The sequence below is a fragment of the Pelmatolapia mariae genome, linkage group LG14 (genome assembly GCF_036321145.2).
Source record: "Pelmatolapia mariae isolate MD_Pm_ZW linkage group LG14, Pm_UMD_F_2, whole genome shotgun sequence".
Lineage (NCBI taxonomy): Eukaryota > Metazoa > Chordata > Actinopteri > Cichliformes > Cichlidae > Pelmatolapia > Pelmatolapia mariae.
The window spans coordinates 35,045,158-35,061,080 of record NC_086239.1 but is presented as its reverse complement, the minus strand read 5'-3'; the positions used below and the strand labels follow the sequence as shown (position 1 = coordinate 35,061,080).

At 41.3% G+C, this 15,923-nt stretch overlaps 1 protein-coding gene across 3 annotated transcripts in view; it reads right to left on the bottom strand.

Annotated features, from left to right (window-relative positions):
* Nucleotides 1–15,923, bottom strand: part of LOC134641320 (spectrin beta chain, non-erythrocytic 4-like) — a 98,522-nt gene that overhangs the window by 54,858 nt on the left and 27,741 nt on the right. For all 3 annotated transcript variants that reach the window (XM_063493694.1, XM_063493695.1, XM_063493696.1), the window contains exons 14-24: nucleotides 15,652–15,788; nucleotides 15,188–15,337; nucleotides 14,359–14,727; nucleotides 14,033–14,247; nucleotides 13,726–13,863; nucleotides 10,420–10,660; nucleotides 9,965–10,123; nucleotides 8,900–9,030; nucleotides 8,590–8,815; nucleotides 3,759–3,961; nucleotides 1,197–1,287 (exon numbers count right to left, since the gene is read on the bottom strand). In XM_063493694.1, coding sequence (XP_063349764.1) covers nucleotides 1,197–1,287; nucleotides 3,759–3,961; nucleotides 8,590–8,815; nucleotides 8,900–9,030; nucleotides 9,965–10,123; nucleotides 10,420–10,660; nucleotides 13,726–13,863; nucleotides 14,033–14,247; nucleotides 14,359–14,727; nucleotides 15,188–15,337; nucleotides 15,652–15,788 — 2,060 coding nt within the window. The remainder of the gene's footprint in view (nucleotides 1–1,196; nucleotides 1,288–3,758; nucleotides 3,962–8,589; nucleotides 8,816–8,899; nucleotides 9,031–9,964; nucleotides 10,124–10,419; nucleotides 10,661–13,725; nucleotides 13,864–14,032; nucleotides 14,248–14,358; nucleotides 14,728–15,187; nucleotides 15,338–15,651; nucleotides 15,789–15,923) is intronic.

The window sequence follows — 15,923 nt, the reverse complement described above, 5'->3', positions numbered from 1 at the left end:
GCATTCAACACTTCATGTACACACATAAACAAGTCGTTGACACACACGCACACACACATGCACACATACACACTCTCATGTATACAGTGAGATACACTCTTCCTCCTTTGAATTAGTGATGAGAGACTGAGCTGCTGAATTATGCAGGAGACACAAAGAGAAAGTTGCTGAAACTAAACATGGTTTTGGCCCAGAAAGAAGCCGGTGACTCTGCTGGGTGAGAGAGCAAAAACTGCAGGGGCAAGCAGAGGGGAGCCGTGTGCAGCGTAAACACACACACACACACACACACACACACACACACACACACACACACACACACACACACACACACACACACACACACACACACACACACACACAGGCAGGAGGTGTGGACCATATCAATGATACTTTCCAACAATAGCAGTATGATTAAAGCGGGCATGCTCAGACTCCATTTGTATCTCCGCTCACTGTTAGCATGTTTTTGCACAGCATAAAGCTGCACACAAAGGACATTTTGAGGAAGATAACACCTCCTCCAAAAAACAAAAACATTTAAATAATTCTTTTTAACCAGTTTTGCTAACCAAGGCTTCATTTGCTAGAGCATAAAATACATTTTTGGCTATGAAATGGTGTGAAATAGCAGGAGAACACTTCGTTTTCTTTGATAAGCAGCACAAACTCCTTGTCTTTACTGTATGACGGCCATGTGCATAGTCAGCCCCCAAAGGCCCATTCTGAGCCAGCAAAATCTCTGCAGTAACTTGAAGAGATGTCTACTTTTGAATCTAAAGAACAGGGAAGAAACTGATAAACAAACACAGACACTAAACTATATATTAAATGATCTTATGGCAGAAATATTCATATTTATATTCGGGAAATTCTCATATATTTAATTCATTTTTATCCAAAGTCCCAAAGAATTCAAATTCTGTTAGAGAGCCATAGTTATTAATCTCACCACCAGCCTCTGAGAAAGCTGAGATTGTGCAGCGTGTTGGCAGGAGGTTTCTTCCTGTTAAAAGGAGAGTTTTTCCCACTGTGGCCACGTACTCGCTCATACAGGGTGGTGTGATTTTTGGGGTTTTCCTCTCTATTAACGTAGGGCCTTATCTTACAATATTAAGCGCCTTGAGGCGACTGTTGTGATTTGGCGCTATATAAATAAAGCTGAATTAAATTGAACTGAATTTTTAGCCTCTTACCTCATGACAGTCCTGGAGAAACCTCTGAAGTTCCCACTGGTTATTCAGTTTTTCCAGCCACTGCTGGGCCAGCTCTCTGTTCTTGTTTCCCCTGAAAAAGCAAAAGAAAAGGAGACTTCAGTCAAAATAACTCTGATTTCATTTCAGTTGTTTAGATGTGTGTGTACATTAGAAGCATTAGGTATTTACATCAGATTTAGGCTTAGTGTTATGCATTATAGGAGTGGTTAACTGAGTATGTGCCCAACAATCTCTACGGTTGCTGTAGATCAGCGGTCCCCAACCTTTTTTGCGCCACGGACCGGTTTATGCCCGACAATATTTTCACGGACCGGCCTTTAAGGTGTCGCGGATAAATACAACAAAATAAAACTAGTACCGGTACCGAAAAAAAGAAGATTTATTCATAACACGCGTGAAAAGACCCTGGAAAACCGAGTTGACGATAAAAACGATAACAAAATAACGCTGAAAACCGATAAAAACCCTGAAAAACATACATTTCACACCTGAGCCTCAACTCTCGCGGCCCGGTACCAAACGACTCACGGACCGGTACCGGTCCGAGGCCCGGGGGTTGGGGACCGCTGCTGTAGATTATAGAATATTTCACAAGTGTGATCAGTATCAGAGAGACATGGTAATGTTGCTAAAAGAGATCCATGTTTACTGCTGTTAAATGTAGATAAAGTAAAATATAATCACTTTATTTCTAACAAAAGCTAATGCAGTAAAATTAATTATTACGTGAGCTAAATAAAGTCCATAAATTGCACTGTGCTTTGTTCATTTGCCTGTCTCCAGCAGAAAACAACAACAACATATGCTTCTTCTCATTTCTATTGTGAGGATACACATAGAAATCTATAGCCACAAATAACCAGCCCCACCCCCCTCACACAACACGCTGCACAATCTCAGCTTTCACAGAGATTTCACGGACGGGTGTCAGTCCTGGACCAAACACACCACACTCTGCTTTCTGTCTTTTGTCTTGCTCTTGCTTTGATTTAAATCCTTTAGCTGCAATTATTCTTTGTATTACAGCTGTATTATGTTAGCACGGCAGTTTTTGCGCTACGGACCAGTTTATGTCCAACAATATTTTCACAGACCGGCCTTTAAGGTGTAACGGATAAATACAACAAAATAAAACCAGTACCGGTACCAAAAAAAGAAGATTTATTCATAACAAACGGGAAAAGACCCAGGGAAACCGAGTTAATGAGAAAAACAATAAAAAAAACAAACAAAAAAAAAAGATAAAAACCCCGAAAACCATAAATTTCACACCCGAGCCTCAACTCTCGCGGCCCGGTACCGGTCCGTGGCCCGGGGGTTGGGGACCGCTGCTTTATAACATACAGCTGGGACTCCGTGTTTACTACAAGGAGCCTGAGGCCTCTTGACAAATATCGAATATATGTGAAAGAAATTAAATTGCTGAGGTCTTTTTCAAGTTACCAACTGCTTGAAGTGCTTTCCTGTTTATAATTTGAGATTACTGTTATATATACTATGTAAATATATAACCGGTATAGTTCAATACAGTAAAGCTACACACAAAAATCCTCCAACTTTCATTAATTCTAAATGTGTTCATAGACATAACTGCCAATGAGAGAATTTAAATGTTTTTATGTCTTTTTGATTAACATTAAACCTCAATAATGAAACTGAATCACTGATCATCACCGTCCTCTGTTTCAGAGCTTCTAGTTACAAACTGTCATCAAAAATGTACGGGAACAGTCCCATAAAAATCTGAACACCTTCCTGATTTCAGTTTGGCTCTTCTCTTGCTCACGGTCATCGTCCTGTACCTTTCTCTACCATTTTTCAACCTGGCTGCTATTTTTAGGTCACTTCTCCTGGAAGTCCTGCACCAAAGTCGTGTCACGCTTCAGGTGAGTAGCAAGATCAGGATTGTACCCATATTTTTTTCACATTAATGAGATGTTGCAACCAGAATTTGTTCCCCAGGGTCAGACTGACCATGCACAGTTCCGCTGAGCGTGTCAAAACGATCGTGTCATCATGTGCTGGCACACCACGTACAGAAAGTTTTCTTAAGGTCAGTAGTCTAAGCAGGGATTTCCAGATCTCCTTCTACACGGCTCCCTCCTCCAGCTTTTTTGGAGGGATACTGAGGCGTTCCCATGCCATCTGGGTCTGCCCCAGGGCCCCCTACAAGCTGGACATGCCCTAACCACCTCAACTGGATCCTTCTGATGTGGAGAGGCACCAGCTTCCTCTAAGGCTCATCTCCACTGCTTGTATCCATCAACTCTTTAAGTCTCTTCCTATAACTCATGGCCATAGATGATGGTAGGAATGTAGATTGACCAGTAAATCAGCAGCTTCCTACCAGCTGCATCACACTGAATGAGTTGAAGGTTTTTACTCAATGGGAAATTTGGTCAAATTTAAATCAGATCAGGGCTTTGATTTTTTTTTAATAGACACCTTTCTGTCATTTTTTTAAATCACACTTCATACTTCAGGCTATTAGCATTTACATTTCTTTTCTCTATATTGTTTTGCATGTAGAGCACGTGGTACCTGTTGGCAAGAGTGTCGATGCGCTCTTTAATGCGTTCAGAGTAGATGTTGTTCTGGCTGATCAGACTTTCTCCTGCCTCGATCACAGCTTTGATCCTGTGCAGGTTCAGCTCCATGGTGGTGGTGAAGTCCTTGTGTTTCTTTATAGCCGCTTCCACTGTTTCCACTGTGGTGGGCAGCTCCACGTGAGCGAGCGCAGACTCCTAGAAGATAAAGACAGGAGAAGTCACATGATTTATTTTTTTTTCTGGTTCAAGAACTAAAAGTTAAAGTGAAAGAGAAGAATAAATCTGATTGATACGAGTTAATATTGTTATTTTCAAATACTGATGGATGGATTGCTGTCATTTGAATCCACATTCAAGTGTACATCCTTTTAGATAGTCAGCTGATCATACATTATCCATGTTTATCAGAAGGCTACTTTTGAGGATATCTGCGTTAGTGGTATGGTAACATATATATGACCAATCACAGCTCTGATTGGTCAACTGATTTTATAAAGGAAGATAAAACTAAGACTTCATCTCTTTGTAGAATTATGAAGCAATTAACACAAAAATAGGCTGAGAGCAACACAGAAGTTGGGGTGTGTGCAAAAGGAAACACGCAGTAGTTCAGCATTAAAAGTGCCATATGAATGTGTGTGCGCTTGAAGTACTTTAATCAGTAAGACTGCAATGAAAAAAAGAACATGTTGGATTTACTTAATACAGTGGTGGACAGTGGTTGCACACAGATGTTTTGCTTTGGCAGCAACACAAACAACTGAGTTCAATTAACACAAGTTAGTCATATTTAATAAACTCTGTGCAATTTGTGTTGATAAAACGTGATTGAAACATGTTTAGATGAAGTAAGTTGAGCTCTTGGAATATTTTAATCCTTCACAATTTTCTCACTTTATTCCAACACTATTCAATAACTTGAATAGTGTTGGAATAAATACTCGGTCACTTAAATACTACACGTTATCTTCATATTACATAATGTTCAACAAAGTCTAAAGTGGTTAACATAAAATTTTAATAGGTTTACAGCAACTTCCACTTCATCCATCCTATTACCTTTATCAAGGTTGGGCGAGCCTATCATAGATGTGATAGGGTGAGAGGTGGGGTACACCCTGGACAGGTCGCCAGTCTATCATAGGGCTAATACATAGAGCTCAGAGAGTACCCACTGCAAACTAAAAACCCAGGACCTTCTTGCTGTGAGGCAATAATGCTAACCACTGCGCCACAAAGCTGTCAATCTAGATTTAACAAAAGTAGGAAAGCTATGATTGCAAGGCTTGATGCAGAATTTTCCTTATGTTTTTAGCATACACGTGGTGTGTGTTGTCTGCCTTTTATCCAGTGATTTTCCTGTGGTTTGAAATCTCCTGTGATCTTGTGGATTTCATGAGTCCAGGCAACTAACCACTCTTACTAGATTGTATCAAGTGATCTCAACAAGAACAAATTAAGTTGTTGAATTTCATACAGATCCCACATGATTTAATTACGTTCACCATAGAAACAGGAAATTATTTTGTTCAAATTACAAGTTAGACTTTTGTAACTGTAACAACCAATTTCCTTTTTTGGGGGGTGTGGACAACATGACTATAATAATAATGTGTAACCTATTTGAACCCAGGTAGCAAAGGCGTGAAGCAAAGATGGCAACTGTATAAAAAAAGAAGTTCACCTCTTTTCTCAAACATATTCTGCTCCACAGCATGTTAGGTTTGCAGCATAAGACACAATTTCAATTTATCCTAGTAACAAGTGACCATCTTTTGTAACACAGAAAACTCAGGGTCAGCCTAGAAGTTACTTTGTTTACTTTGGTTTAGGGCTCATTAGTTTCACCTGTGTTTGTTTCCACCTGCATCTTCTTCTCATATGTATCTTTCTGTATATACTTTCTATATATAATCATGCCTCTGTTTTGTTTATTTGCATTGGCTAATAAAGGCACATATTTTACTTTACCTTTCTCTGCCTCATTTTCTTTATTTAAATTTTGTTTTTGTTTGTCAGAAACTGAAGCCTTTAAAATTGACTCTGCAGGAAAATGTGTTTGTTTCTTTGCCATTGAGTCAAACAGAATAGAAGAAGAAGAGGCTCATTCACTGATAATGAAATTCTTATTTTAACGACTTAACGAGCCCATATTTAAACTCTACAATTTAAAAATGAACATCCTCTGAAATGGGCTGTACCATAAGCAGGAAGGACTATTCCTAAAAGTCATTAGTTTGTTCTGTCAACAGTTTAAGAGCTGATTGAAACGCAACAATTGCATTTCGTCTGTATCTACAGTAGTCTTCACATTCAGAGAAAATAAATCAAACTGAGGAATTAAACAGGGAGATGAAGACAGAGATCAATGGCCTGGAACATCTTTGATACTTATTGGAAGAAAAAATGCTGCTCTCTCTAAATCAACCCCTCAAGGCTAATAAGAAGAGCTGGTCCCTGGTAAAGATTTGTTAGCAAACTGAAAGAGACGTCCCGGCCAACACACACACGGACGCACACACATACGCGAGCAGACGTACACACACGGTCAGTGTCAGTTTTGCCTGTGACATTTCAGATCGGAAAACTAAACCTTTTTACATGTAATACAGACACAAATGCTGACTGCACAGCCGGGACTGACTGTTGGTCTTCACCACGTGGAAAAACTTCACCCGTAGAGCAGTTGAGGCTTTGAAAAAATATTTATAAAGCAATATGAGTATGGTGTTTAAATACAGCACTTTAATACATTATAAAAACAAAAGCCGGCCATTATTTGGCCATCTGACAATTTCTAAATCTTCTTTTCTAATCACTTTAGAAACACTGATCAGGGTGGGAGGTGGTCATATCTTCTGTTTGAAGAAGGGCAGTCAGTTAGAATCAAGCTGACTTAAAAGGGAAAAAAAAGAAGGCGGTCTTAAAGGGGGAGGAGCTTGTTTCACACAGAGGTTGAACTGAGGGGCTTCAACCAGGACAATAAACCATGCAAAGCTACTCTAGCAGAATTCGAGTATAAAAATATGAAGCTGAAAATCACTTGTCACTTTTATTTTGCTAATGCGCTGAAAAATAAAAGATTGATTTTTGCAAACAAACGCGTACTTTCTATTTGAAGAAAATCTAGCAAAGTAGAACGTGTATAATTTGCACAGTCCTATAAATACCACCGTAACATCATATGGTGGTAACACAAAAACAGACATGAGCATCAGAACACTGCCAATATCTCTTCCTCCTACACTTCATCAAGAAGCTAGAAAATACATATAGAATTACTAGAAGCTGCTCGCTTCCTTAATAGCTGCTGCTCCAACACCCCATAACACAGACACACTGCAAGAAGACACCTGCTGACGCACACGTGCACACACACACACACACCCTCCCTCTCCTCTTTCTTTTGCTGGCCAAGCTTTAGGCCAACGCCCAGTTTAGCTGATGCTCTGCTGCAGTCACCAGGCATCATTAAATCTGTTTACAGAGACTTCAAGTTGTTTTGCTGATGCAATAAAAAGTATAATAACAGAGTTTATTCATTATCATTTAGGCTGACTTAAGGATGAAGTAGCAGTGTTAGACTATTTTCTCATCAGACGCTGACCTCAGTTCCAAGTTTAGTGTATATTAACATATGTCCATTTCAGCCAACTCTTTCTTTTTCTATTCCTGCTCCTTACTTTGGTTCACTGTTATAAACGCAGAGTAAGTAGGATTTATTTCTGCTGCTCAAAATAAGGATAAACAAATGACAGCATTAGCTGGGCCGCATATTCTTTTTCTTTACTGATTTTGTGTGCACTATAGAGCTCACTCTGGTCTTGTCACAGTCCTGGATCGGTGACCCGGTGTTTTGAGTTTTGTACTTTGATTTTTGATGTCATCATGGTTTATGACTGCTAGTGTTTTGGTTTCTGTTTTGTATTTCTAGCACTCTAGTTCTTCTTTGTTCTGTGACTTCTAGTTCTTAGGTTTTGTTCCTGTGGCCCTCATGTTTAGTGTAGGTTTAGTTCTGTCTTCATATTTACTTTCTTGCGCCCCAGTCAGTCGTGTCTCATGTCGCAGTTTGTTACTCCTGTCTCTGTGCTCCGTGTTCCCTCTATTCAGTGTCAAGTCCGTGCCTCTGTGCCTGGCGTGTGTTTCCTGTTTTATTTTGATAGTCCCTGTCCTGTGTGCAGTGTGTCTGGTTTTGCTTCCCCTTGTCTCGTTAGCTCTGATTACTCCCAGCTGTGCTCTCCTTCTGTGTCTCTTTCCCTCGTTATCCCTCGGTGTATTTAAGCCCTGCTCTTTGCTGTGTTGTACCCTTACGGTGCTGTGGTTTTCCTCTGTGTTTATGGTAATATTCAGCGTCTCCTGGTTTTCTAGTTTAGCTTTCTTGTATCACATGTTAAAGTTTTTCTCCAGCAATAAAGCTGCCACCTTTACTTTATCATTCAGTCTCAGAGTCCTGTGTTTGGGTCCTGCATTCTGCCTGCCACCTTCTGAAGGAAAGATATGATGTCAAGGTAAATAAAAGCACAGCGAATATCCCTCTGTAGCAGCAGTTTTGAAAGGTTCACCTAAAAGCTGCAGTGTAGAAGCATCGTTTACCTGTGAAACGTAGCCGAACTTTTCTAATGGTTCAAAAGTTTCTTAGGCTTTCTGTAATCGGAGTACTTAAACTTCATCAAGAACATTCGTCTACTGTACATAAGGTAAATGGTGGAGATTTACTATTACACAGGGTGTCAGTGCCATAAATAGATACCCAAATTTCAGGCCAATCCCACTAAAATTTCATTTTGCGCCACTGACAGATGAAGTGACGCTGCCACACACACCTGGTTGTTGAGGAAGGATTCAGCCTGTTTGACGTCACGTAGGAATAGATGAAAAATGTGAGCCTGGACCAGAACTTCTCTCCTGCTTTCCCACATCTCCAGCAGCTTGTTCCAGCCGACATCGAGTTTCTGGAGCCACTGCTGCAGGGCGGCCTGTGGGAGAGGAGCCTCCTCGGTCTCCAGGAGCTCATTCATGGCTTGCAGGCGCTCGTAGTCCTCTTCGTACCTGCGTGAACAGAGAGCTGCCCAGTTATTCTCTACACAGGCTGAAATAACATCACATAATATATTGTAGAAAACATTTACCTACCGTCCAATCTCTTCCTTGAGAGCAGCGTGCTCGTTGATGAGCTTCTCTGCCTCCTCCAGATTGTTGGGCAGCTGGTCTGAGGCAGCGGCGGTCTGCGTCTGGACCAACCAGGTGAGGAATGAGTCCAGGTCCTGACAGGGTAAGGAGCATGAATCACATTTCATTAATTATACATTAGTTCATACTGTGGAAGTTTGTGTAGACAGAAAAACTTTCTTTATGACCTCTACACGACATCCGCATACTGTTTGTACTTTTTCACTCTTGCAATGTGGAATTAAGGACAGCGTGCTTTCAGATTACCAGCTGCTCTTTTGTTAATCCACTGCCATTAGGTAGCTGAAGCAAATTAATTATTTTTATAGCACCCACTTCTCCCCTGCCACTTTCTCAGTCTTCACAGTACCGGAAAATGGAGTCAGTTATTCCTTAATAATGACAGGTTGGCTGATAATTTAGCTTGAGGTCCTTTGGCCCTATTTAACTTCTATTCTCTTTGAAACTTTTCAAGTTGGTTTCTTTATTGAGCCCTGCAACAACGCCCTCAGTTTTTATGTAGAAATTATTTATCTAAGAGTTTATAAACATGTTTGGGGTTTAATCGTTCATAAACATAATTTCAGATTTGATTAAAGAGTCAGCAACTGAAAGACAGGCTCTATCAATTTATATCTCTGTAGGATGTTGAAGATGGAGGTGCCAGGAGAAAAAGGGAGGATTGGTGTGACAGAAGAGGATGCTAGAGATAGGATGAGATGGAGGCAGGTCATTTGCTGTGACGAACCCTAAAGGGGCAGCTGAAAGAATAAGAAATAAATGTACATGAAGTCTTACCACTGCCTTGGTCTTTGACCGTCTACCCTCCTGCTTGCTCCTTGCTACTGTTCCTGTTCCTTGGAATTGCTCCTGGTGTCTAGTTTTGTTCTTTAAGATTTCTTGTTTACATTTATAGCAACTTTGAATAAAGATCAAGGTCATAGTGAGGAATAAACCTCACTTTTTGCTCGCTGATGAATTTCAGTAGCAAGTGGTGTTCAGAGTTAAACATTTCTTCCTTATTTGTACCTGTATGAAGCTCTGCAGTCTGCTAGCCACCATCAGTGAGTCCTCACATCCCTGCAGGGTCCGTTTGAGCTCCTCCCACTCCACACTGATGCCATCAAACTGCACAAGAACCTCCATTGCCCGAACCGGGTGAGCAGTGGCCAGATGCTCTGCCTCTTCCTGCATCACCAAAGAGAAACACTATTATATGGTGCTTCTAGCCTACTGATACCTCAGAGTACTTAAAATCATATATATACTTTTATACCTGTTGTTTGGTTTCTTAAACTCACTTAGCCACTAAAAGAAAATGATAAAATTAAATCCCTGAAATACAAAAAAATCATCTCTACTTGTCCATTTAGACTCTCCAGTTAAGTGTAAAATATTACTTTGAGGGATAGATTTCAATTCTACAGCTAAAAAATGTCATATAAATGTTTGGGGTTTTTTTTGGGTTTTTTTAAATGTCCTACCTGTAAGTGCAGTAGTTTGGGCTCCAGAACAGACAGGGCTCCCTCCATAGTAGAGAGGCGTCTCTGCAGGGCGAGGACCCCTCCCAAATCACTGCCCACATACTGGGTGGCGTCAATGGCTTTTCTCTTGTCCTGGATCTGGGACTTGATCTCGGCACACTCCAGCAGGTAGTTCTGCAGACGTAACATCGAGTCCAGTTGATCTTTCTTCTGCTCGACCAGCTCCACGATGCTGTTCCACCTGGAGAGGTGTGACAGACAGCGCACAATAAGACTGCAAGTGCACTTCAAGAGAGGCGAGTGTTGGTGTGTGGGGGGAAAAAAAAGTGTGATTCATGCCTACCACTTGCTTCTTTTAAGATTTGTTTTAGTTGTGGTATTTACTAAGTGTGTAACAGTTTTAGAACTGTTACACACTTAGTAAATATCAAAATGTCCACGGTTTGATAAGATGACATCCTTAAATCTGGATTACATTTTTACCTAATAAGTCAATATAATCCAAATAAGCAGCAGACATATCAACCACCAATAACATCGAGGTGAAGCAATTCAGATTCAGTCATCTTCGTGTTGAAGATGTGACGCTGTTTTCTTTGTAAGTCTATTTTTAACATTTCCTTTGTGTTACTCCTGACTTTGAAAGAACTCGTTGTTATTTTGACCTGATATGACCTGCTCTGATTCACGTGAGACACTTGTTTGTGCTCCACTCTGCTTCGGCTCAGCCTCACACATCGTCATCCAATATGTTCACCTGAATCTACTCCAGACCAACAGATCTCAGTACACACCCATTCAGCCAAGATACACGCGCACACACTCACGCACATAAACATATAAACACAAATCCTTGTGACTGTACTGAGGTGATGTCAGACAGAGCGCTCAGCAGGAAAACATCTCAGTGACACTGACCTCAGGGCTGGAAAGCTGTTTTAAAAATGATCAGTGAAAATTTTCATTTAATAAAACTGTTATAGAATTGGAGTAGTTATGTACTGTTTTGATTCTGCCATGGTCTTATTTTTTCATGCATCTTTATATCTTCTTCTCCTCCTCCTTTCAGCTGCTCCTTTTATTGTTCATCCCAGTGGATCATCTGCTATGCTATCCCTTGCATTCTCCTCTCAAACCAAATCACTTCATGTCCTCCTTCACTGCATCCACGAATCTCCTCTGAGATCCTCCTCTATTCCTTCTGTCTGGCAACTCCACCTCCAACATCCTCTCTCCCTCTGATGTACTCATTTCTAATCCCGTCCATCCTGGTCAATCTCAGTGAAAATCCTAATATCTTTAATTCTGCCACGTCTAGCTTAGCCTCCTGTCTTTTTGTCAGTGCTACTATCCCCAAACCATACATCGTAGCAGGTCTGTAAACCTTCCCTTTCCCTCTATCCTTCTGTCACAAATCACCCCTGACACACGTCTCCACCCACTCCACCCTGCCTGCACGCTGTTCGTCACCTGCATTGGCTGTTATGTTGGATAGTTGACCTCAGGTGTTTAAATCTTACTACCTCTACTAAAACTAAATTAAAACAGGTATTGTGATGTGTTTTTTAAATACCATATAATCAGTAGTAGTAGTAAAGGTAGTGGTAGTATTTATAAAATGTTGTTAGTAAGTGTTAAATGTCTGTTATGTTAAATATCAGTACTCTTGCTGACTCTTGTTTGGGTATTTAACAATTTATAGATATATACCAAACTGTAGATATTACATCAGGAATCATTTTGAAAGACAGAGAGTGTAAAACTGAGTGAGCTGTAAGCATGATAAACGTCAGGAGATTAGACAACCGTGTGCTTTAGAGAGAGAAATACGCCTTGAATTTTCCCTCCTGCTATTAGACTGATGTTCTTTGTGCCACTTAAGCTGGGTAGAGTCGCACTGTGTTTAATATCATCAAATTAAGTTAATATATTATGCATTTAGGCTTTTACTACTAGAAAACAATTCTATTAACCAATACAAGAGAAGGCCGTGAATAAAGATGACTGCTTCTATGTTTGTTTTTGAATTTGGGACTCTTGGCCAGCCCCATCTTAAATGAGGAAGCCAACACAGATGGTCACCCTAAGACCGACTCTCCACGTGCCAAGGTCACCGGACTCACGAACACCCGGCTGTCATGGACTCTGCTGCCAGACATAACTGGTCAATGAAGCTGGCTGAGACATTTAAGCAAAAAAACAAAAACGCAATCCTATCTCAGGATCTACGTGGACAGAGATAGGAGGGAGGATGGTTCCAAGTTGCTACGATGTAAGAGCTGCATGTCGCATAATTACGATGAGAAGGCAGGTTCAACTCCCAAAGACAGCCATTTAAAAAGTGATTTCCAAACCCCACAACAATTAACACTCTTGGTGTTTCTCTTCTCTTCCTGTGTGTCAGCTGACTTCCCTCCACCTTCCTCTCCACCCACCTACTACGCCCCTCCTCCTGCCTCTGGAGACAGTCAGTAAAATCAATTCATTTCTCAACAGAGAGCAATCCACAAACATGTTTACGCTATTAGAGCTCATTTTCTGAAGTTTGAACCTTTACTAATAAATATTGTTTGTCACATATGGCAGTGCTACAGTGCTACCATGTATGTTATGTACTACAGTGCTGTACTTTGGCAACTGAGGCTGATTTAAATATAATGTATAATAGCATCACAAAATTCTTCTACTTTGACCTTATTCCACTCAATCACATTTTATCTTATTTTTAAACGTTGTACTCTCAGTGCCTTAGCAATGAAATTGTACACAGAGAAGTCACAGCACTCCAATCCAACCAATCAACAGCCGACACAGGAACTATATTAACTATATTACTAATATAAGGCTCATCTGTGAGTTGGTAGGCACATCTTTCTATTTGTTACCGTGGTAAATGATGCAGCTAAGTGTACTTTCTTTTTACTGAATCTATAATGTGAATTAGCATGGCATTTGTTCATTGCTCTGGTGTTATGAGCAGATATGGTGATGTGTTGGCACTCTGGATTAAGCTGTTAATGAAGCTGTGATGTGATACTGACCGTGCATTTTTAAATAGAACTTTCCAGCACTTTGAACAAAGTACTTTCTTATGTATGAAAAACTGCAAACAGGCCTTGACTCACATTAGCAGTATTAGCATGATGATCAGCAGTGGTCGTGTTCCCAGTTTAGGATTTGAGTATTCAGTTACTAACAGATGGATCTCGTCAGTATTACTCATGGTAGCTGTAGTAATGGTTATAGTACTGAAAACATAACTTGTAATTACTGTTATCACTTCGATTGTTGCTTTTGTTTCAGTACCTGGAGTTGAGGTGGTCCTGACAACCTCTGACCTCTGTAGAAGATGGATGACCTCCATCCAGGAGCTGCTGAACTATCTGATTAACATCCAGGATCCTTCCCATCAGGCTGTTCATCTCCTGGTCCAGGCTCTCAAATCTGCAACATGAGGGTTGTAGTTTTGAACTGCAAAAGTTGGACTCAGCCAATTCTTGGTAACAGTTTAGACAACAAGACAGACACTGACCACTGAGCTAAGCTTTAGTAGGCCTGAGGTGGTAGAACCAACTGCCTTTAGCCATTCTGTCCTCCTTCCCCTCCTCCTCACCTGTGTGCCACGACCTCCACATCCTCCAGTTTTTCTGGGATCTCCATCCTTTCCAGCCACTGCTCCTTCTCGTCAATCCATAGCTCGCAGGCGTTGACCTCGCTGAACATGCGGTACACAGCGAGGGCGTCATGAAGCCACTGCTGTCTGAGCACTGCGATTTCAGCAACCTCTGTGTACAGCTGCTCCACCTCTCCCATACGAACCTGCACCTCCTGCAGAGAGGAGGATGGAAGAGAGAGATGGTCGGAAAAAACTTTATTAAATAATAAAGACATGGGAAGTGAAACATATTTTTTTTGTTTGATTGTTGCGCCCGTACCCACCTCCTGTTCACGGTACCGCAGGGGCAGCGCCACCATGTGTTTGCGCAGTGCCACTACATGCAAACGATGTTTGTCAATGGCTTCACTGACCCCTCTGTGTTTCTTTAGCAGCGATTGAGTGGAGTACTCATCGTGTCCAAAGTCTTCACTGGACACCAGGCGGTAAGCGTCCTGCAGCCAGGCCACGACGTCGTCCATCTCTGTGGAGAACTGGAAAAAGTTGAGCGCCTCCTGCAGGTGGCCGAGATGCTGCGCAGCCTGGTCCTCCAGCCTCTTCCACTCGCCTTTAACCTCCATGATGCGCTCCTGGATTCCCGCTGTGCCAAAGCTCTTCTCACTCAGAATCTGCTTCCCTCGCTTCATGGTGTTCTGGATAGGAGGAAAGATAAATTTGACTCATTTGAAAAATGGCCACTTCTGGCTTGAGAAAATGTGCTTGATTTGCATGTGGCTGAAAAACAAATAAACCCTAAAGACCAAGAGACCCTAGATCTAACATATTCAATTGTTCTCCTTCTTGTTTTCATTAAAAAGGCCACCTGGTGCTTCAAAGTAAAGTTAACAAAACAAGATGAACATGAAATTAATATCAACCAATAGCATATAAAAGCAACAATAACCCTTTTAATGTGGGCCAGCAGATATATCCTCAAAACGTGAACTCCAAATGGTCTGTTAGGGGAAGGTGGATGTTTTTTTTTGTTTGTTTTTTAAGATAAACTAAAAGAAATGTATATATTTTAATGCATACATTTACTGAAGTATGTGAAGTTTGGAGAAAAACTCTTACAGCAGTACGTTTACCAGGTGCAGAATTGAAAACACGCACCTGCAGCAGTGAGCGGTGAGCCAGCAGTTCCCCAGCCAGAGTCTTGTGCTGTTGCAGTAACCTCAGCACACTGCTCAGGTCCTTCCCGTAGCCCTGAGCTCCCAGGATGGAGCTTTTCTCTCTGATCCAGGCCTCCGACTCTTCCAGCTCCTAATAGGACAAAAAAAACCCCAAGCTTTCAAAGACAAGTTTTAAAGCAGGACAATATTTCTAATGGAAAACTGAACAGGTTTAATGATTTGGTGGTGCCTGGCCTGAATCCAGGGTGGGGTCTTTCTGTGTGGAGTTTGCATACTGTCGCCGTGTCTCTGTGGGGACTCCTGGTTGCTCCCATAGACATGCATGGGGCATAAAAAATGTTCAAAGCTTTCTGAAGCATCCAAGCTCCTCAGATACTGGCTCCTAGGAATAATCCCGGCAAGTTAATCCCGCCATTTTCCCCACAACCTGCTGACCCATCTCACCTGAAAGAAGGCCCACAGTTTCCTTGACTCCTCGAGCTCAGCACGTCTTTTAGTTGCCAGGTGTTTCAGCTCCTCCAGACAGGAAGAGACATGGTTGACACGGTTACAGATCACCTGTGGGTCACATGGTTGGTAACCTGTAAAAACGAGACACAGCACTGAATTTATTACAACCATGAGCGAGACATTTATACCCACAGGATATCAACCTACTCACACCAAGCCCTAAACACCAATTTTCCAATCAATGCTAAAGACAAATAAAATAAAAC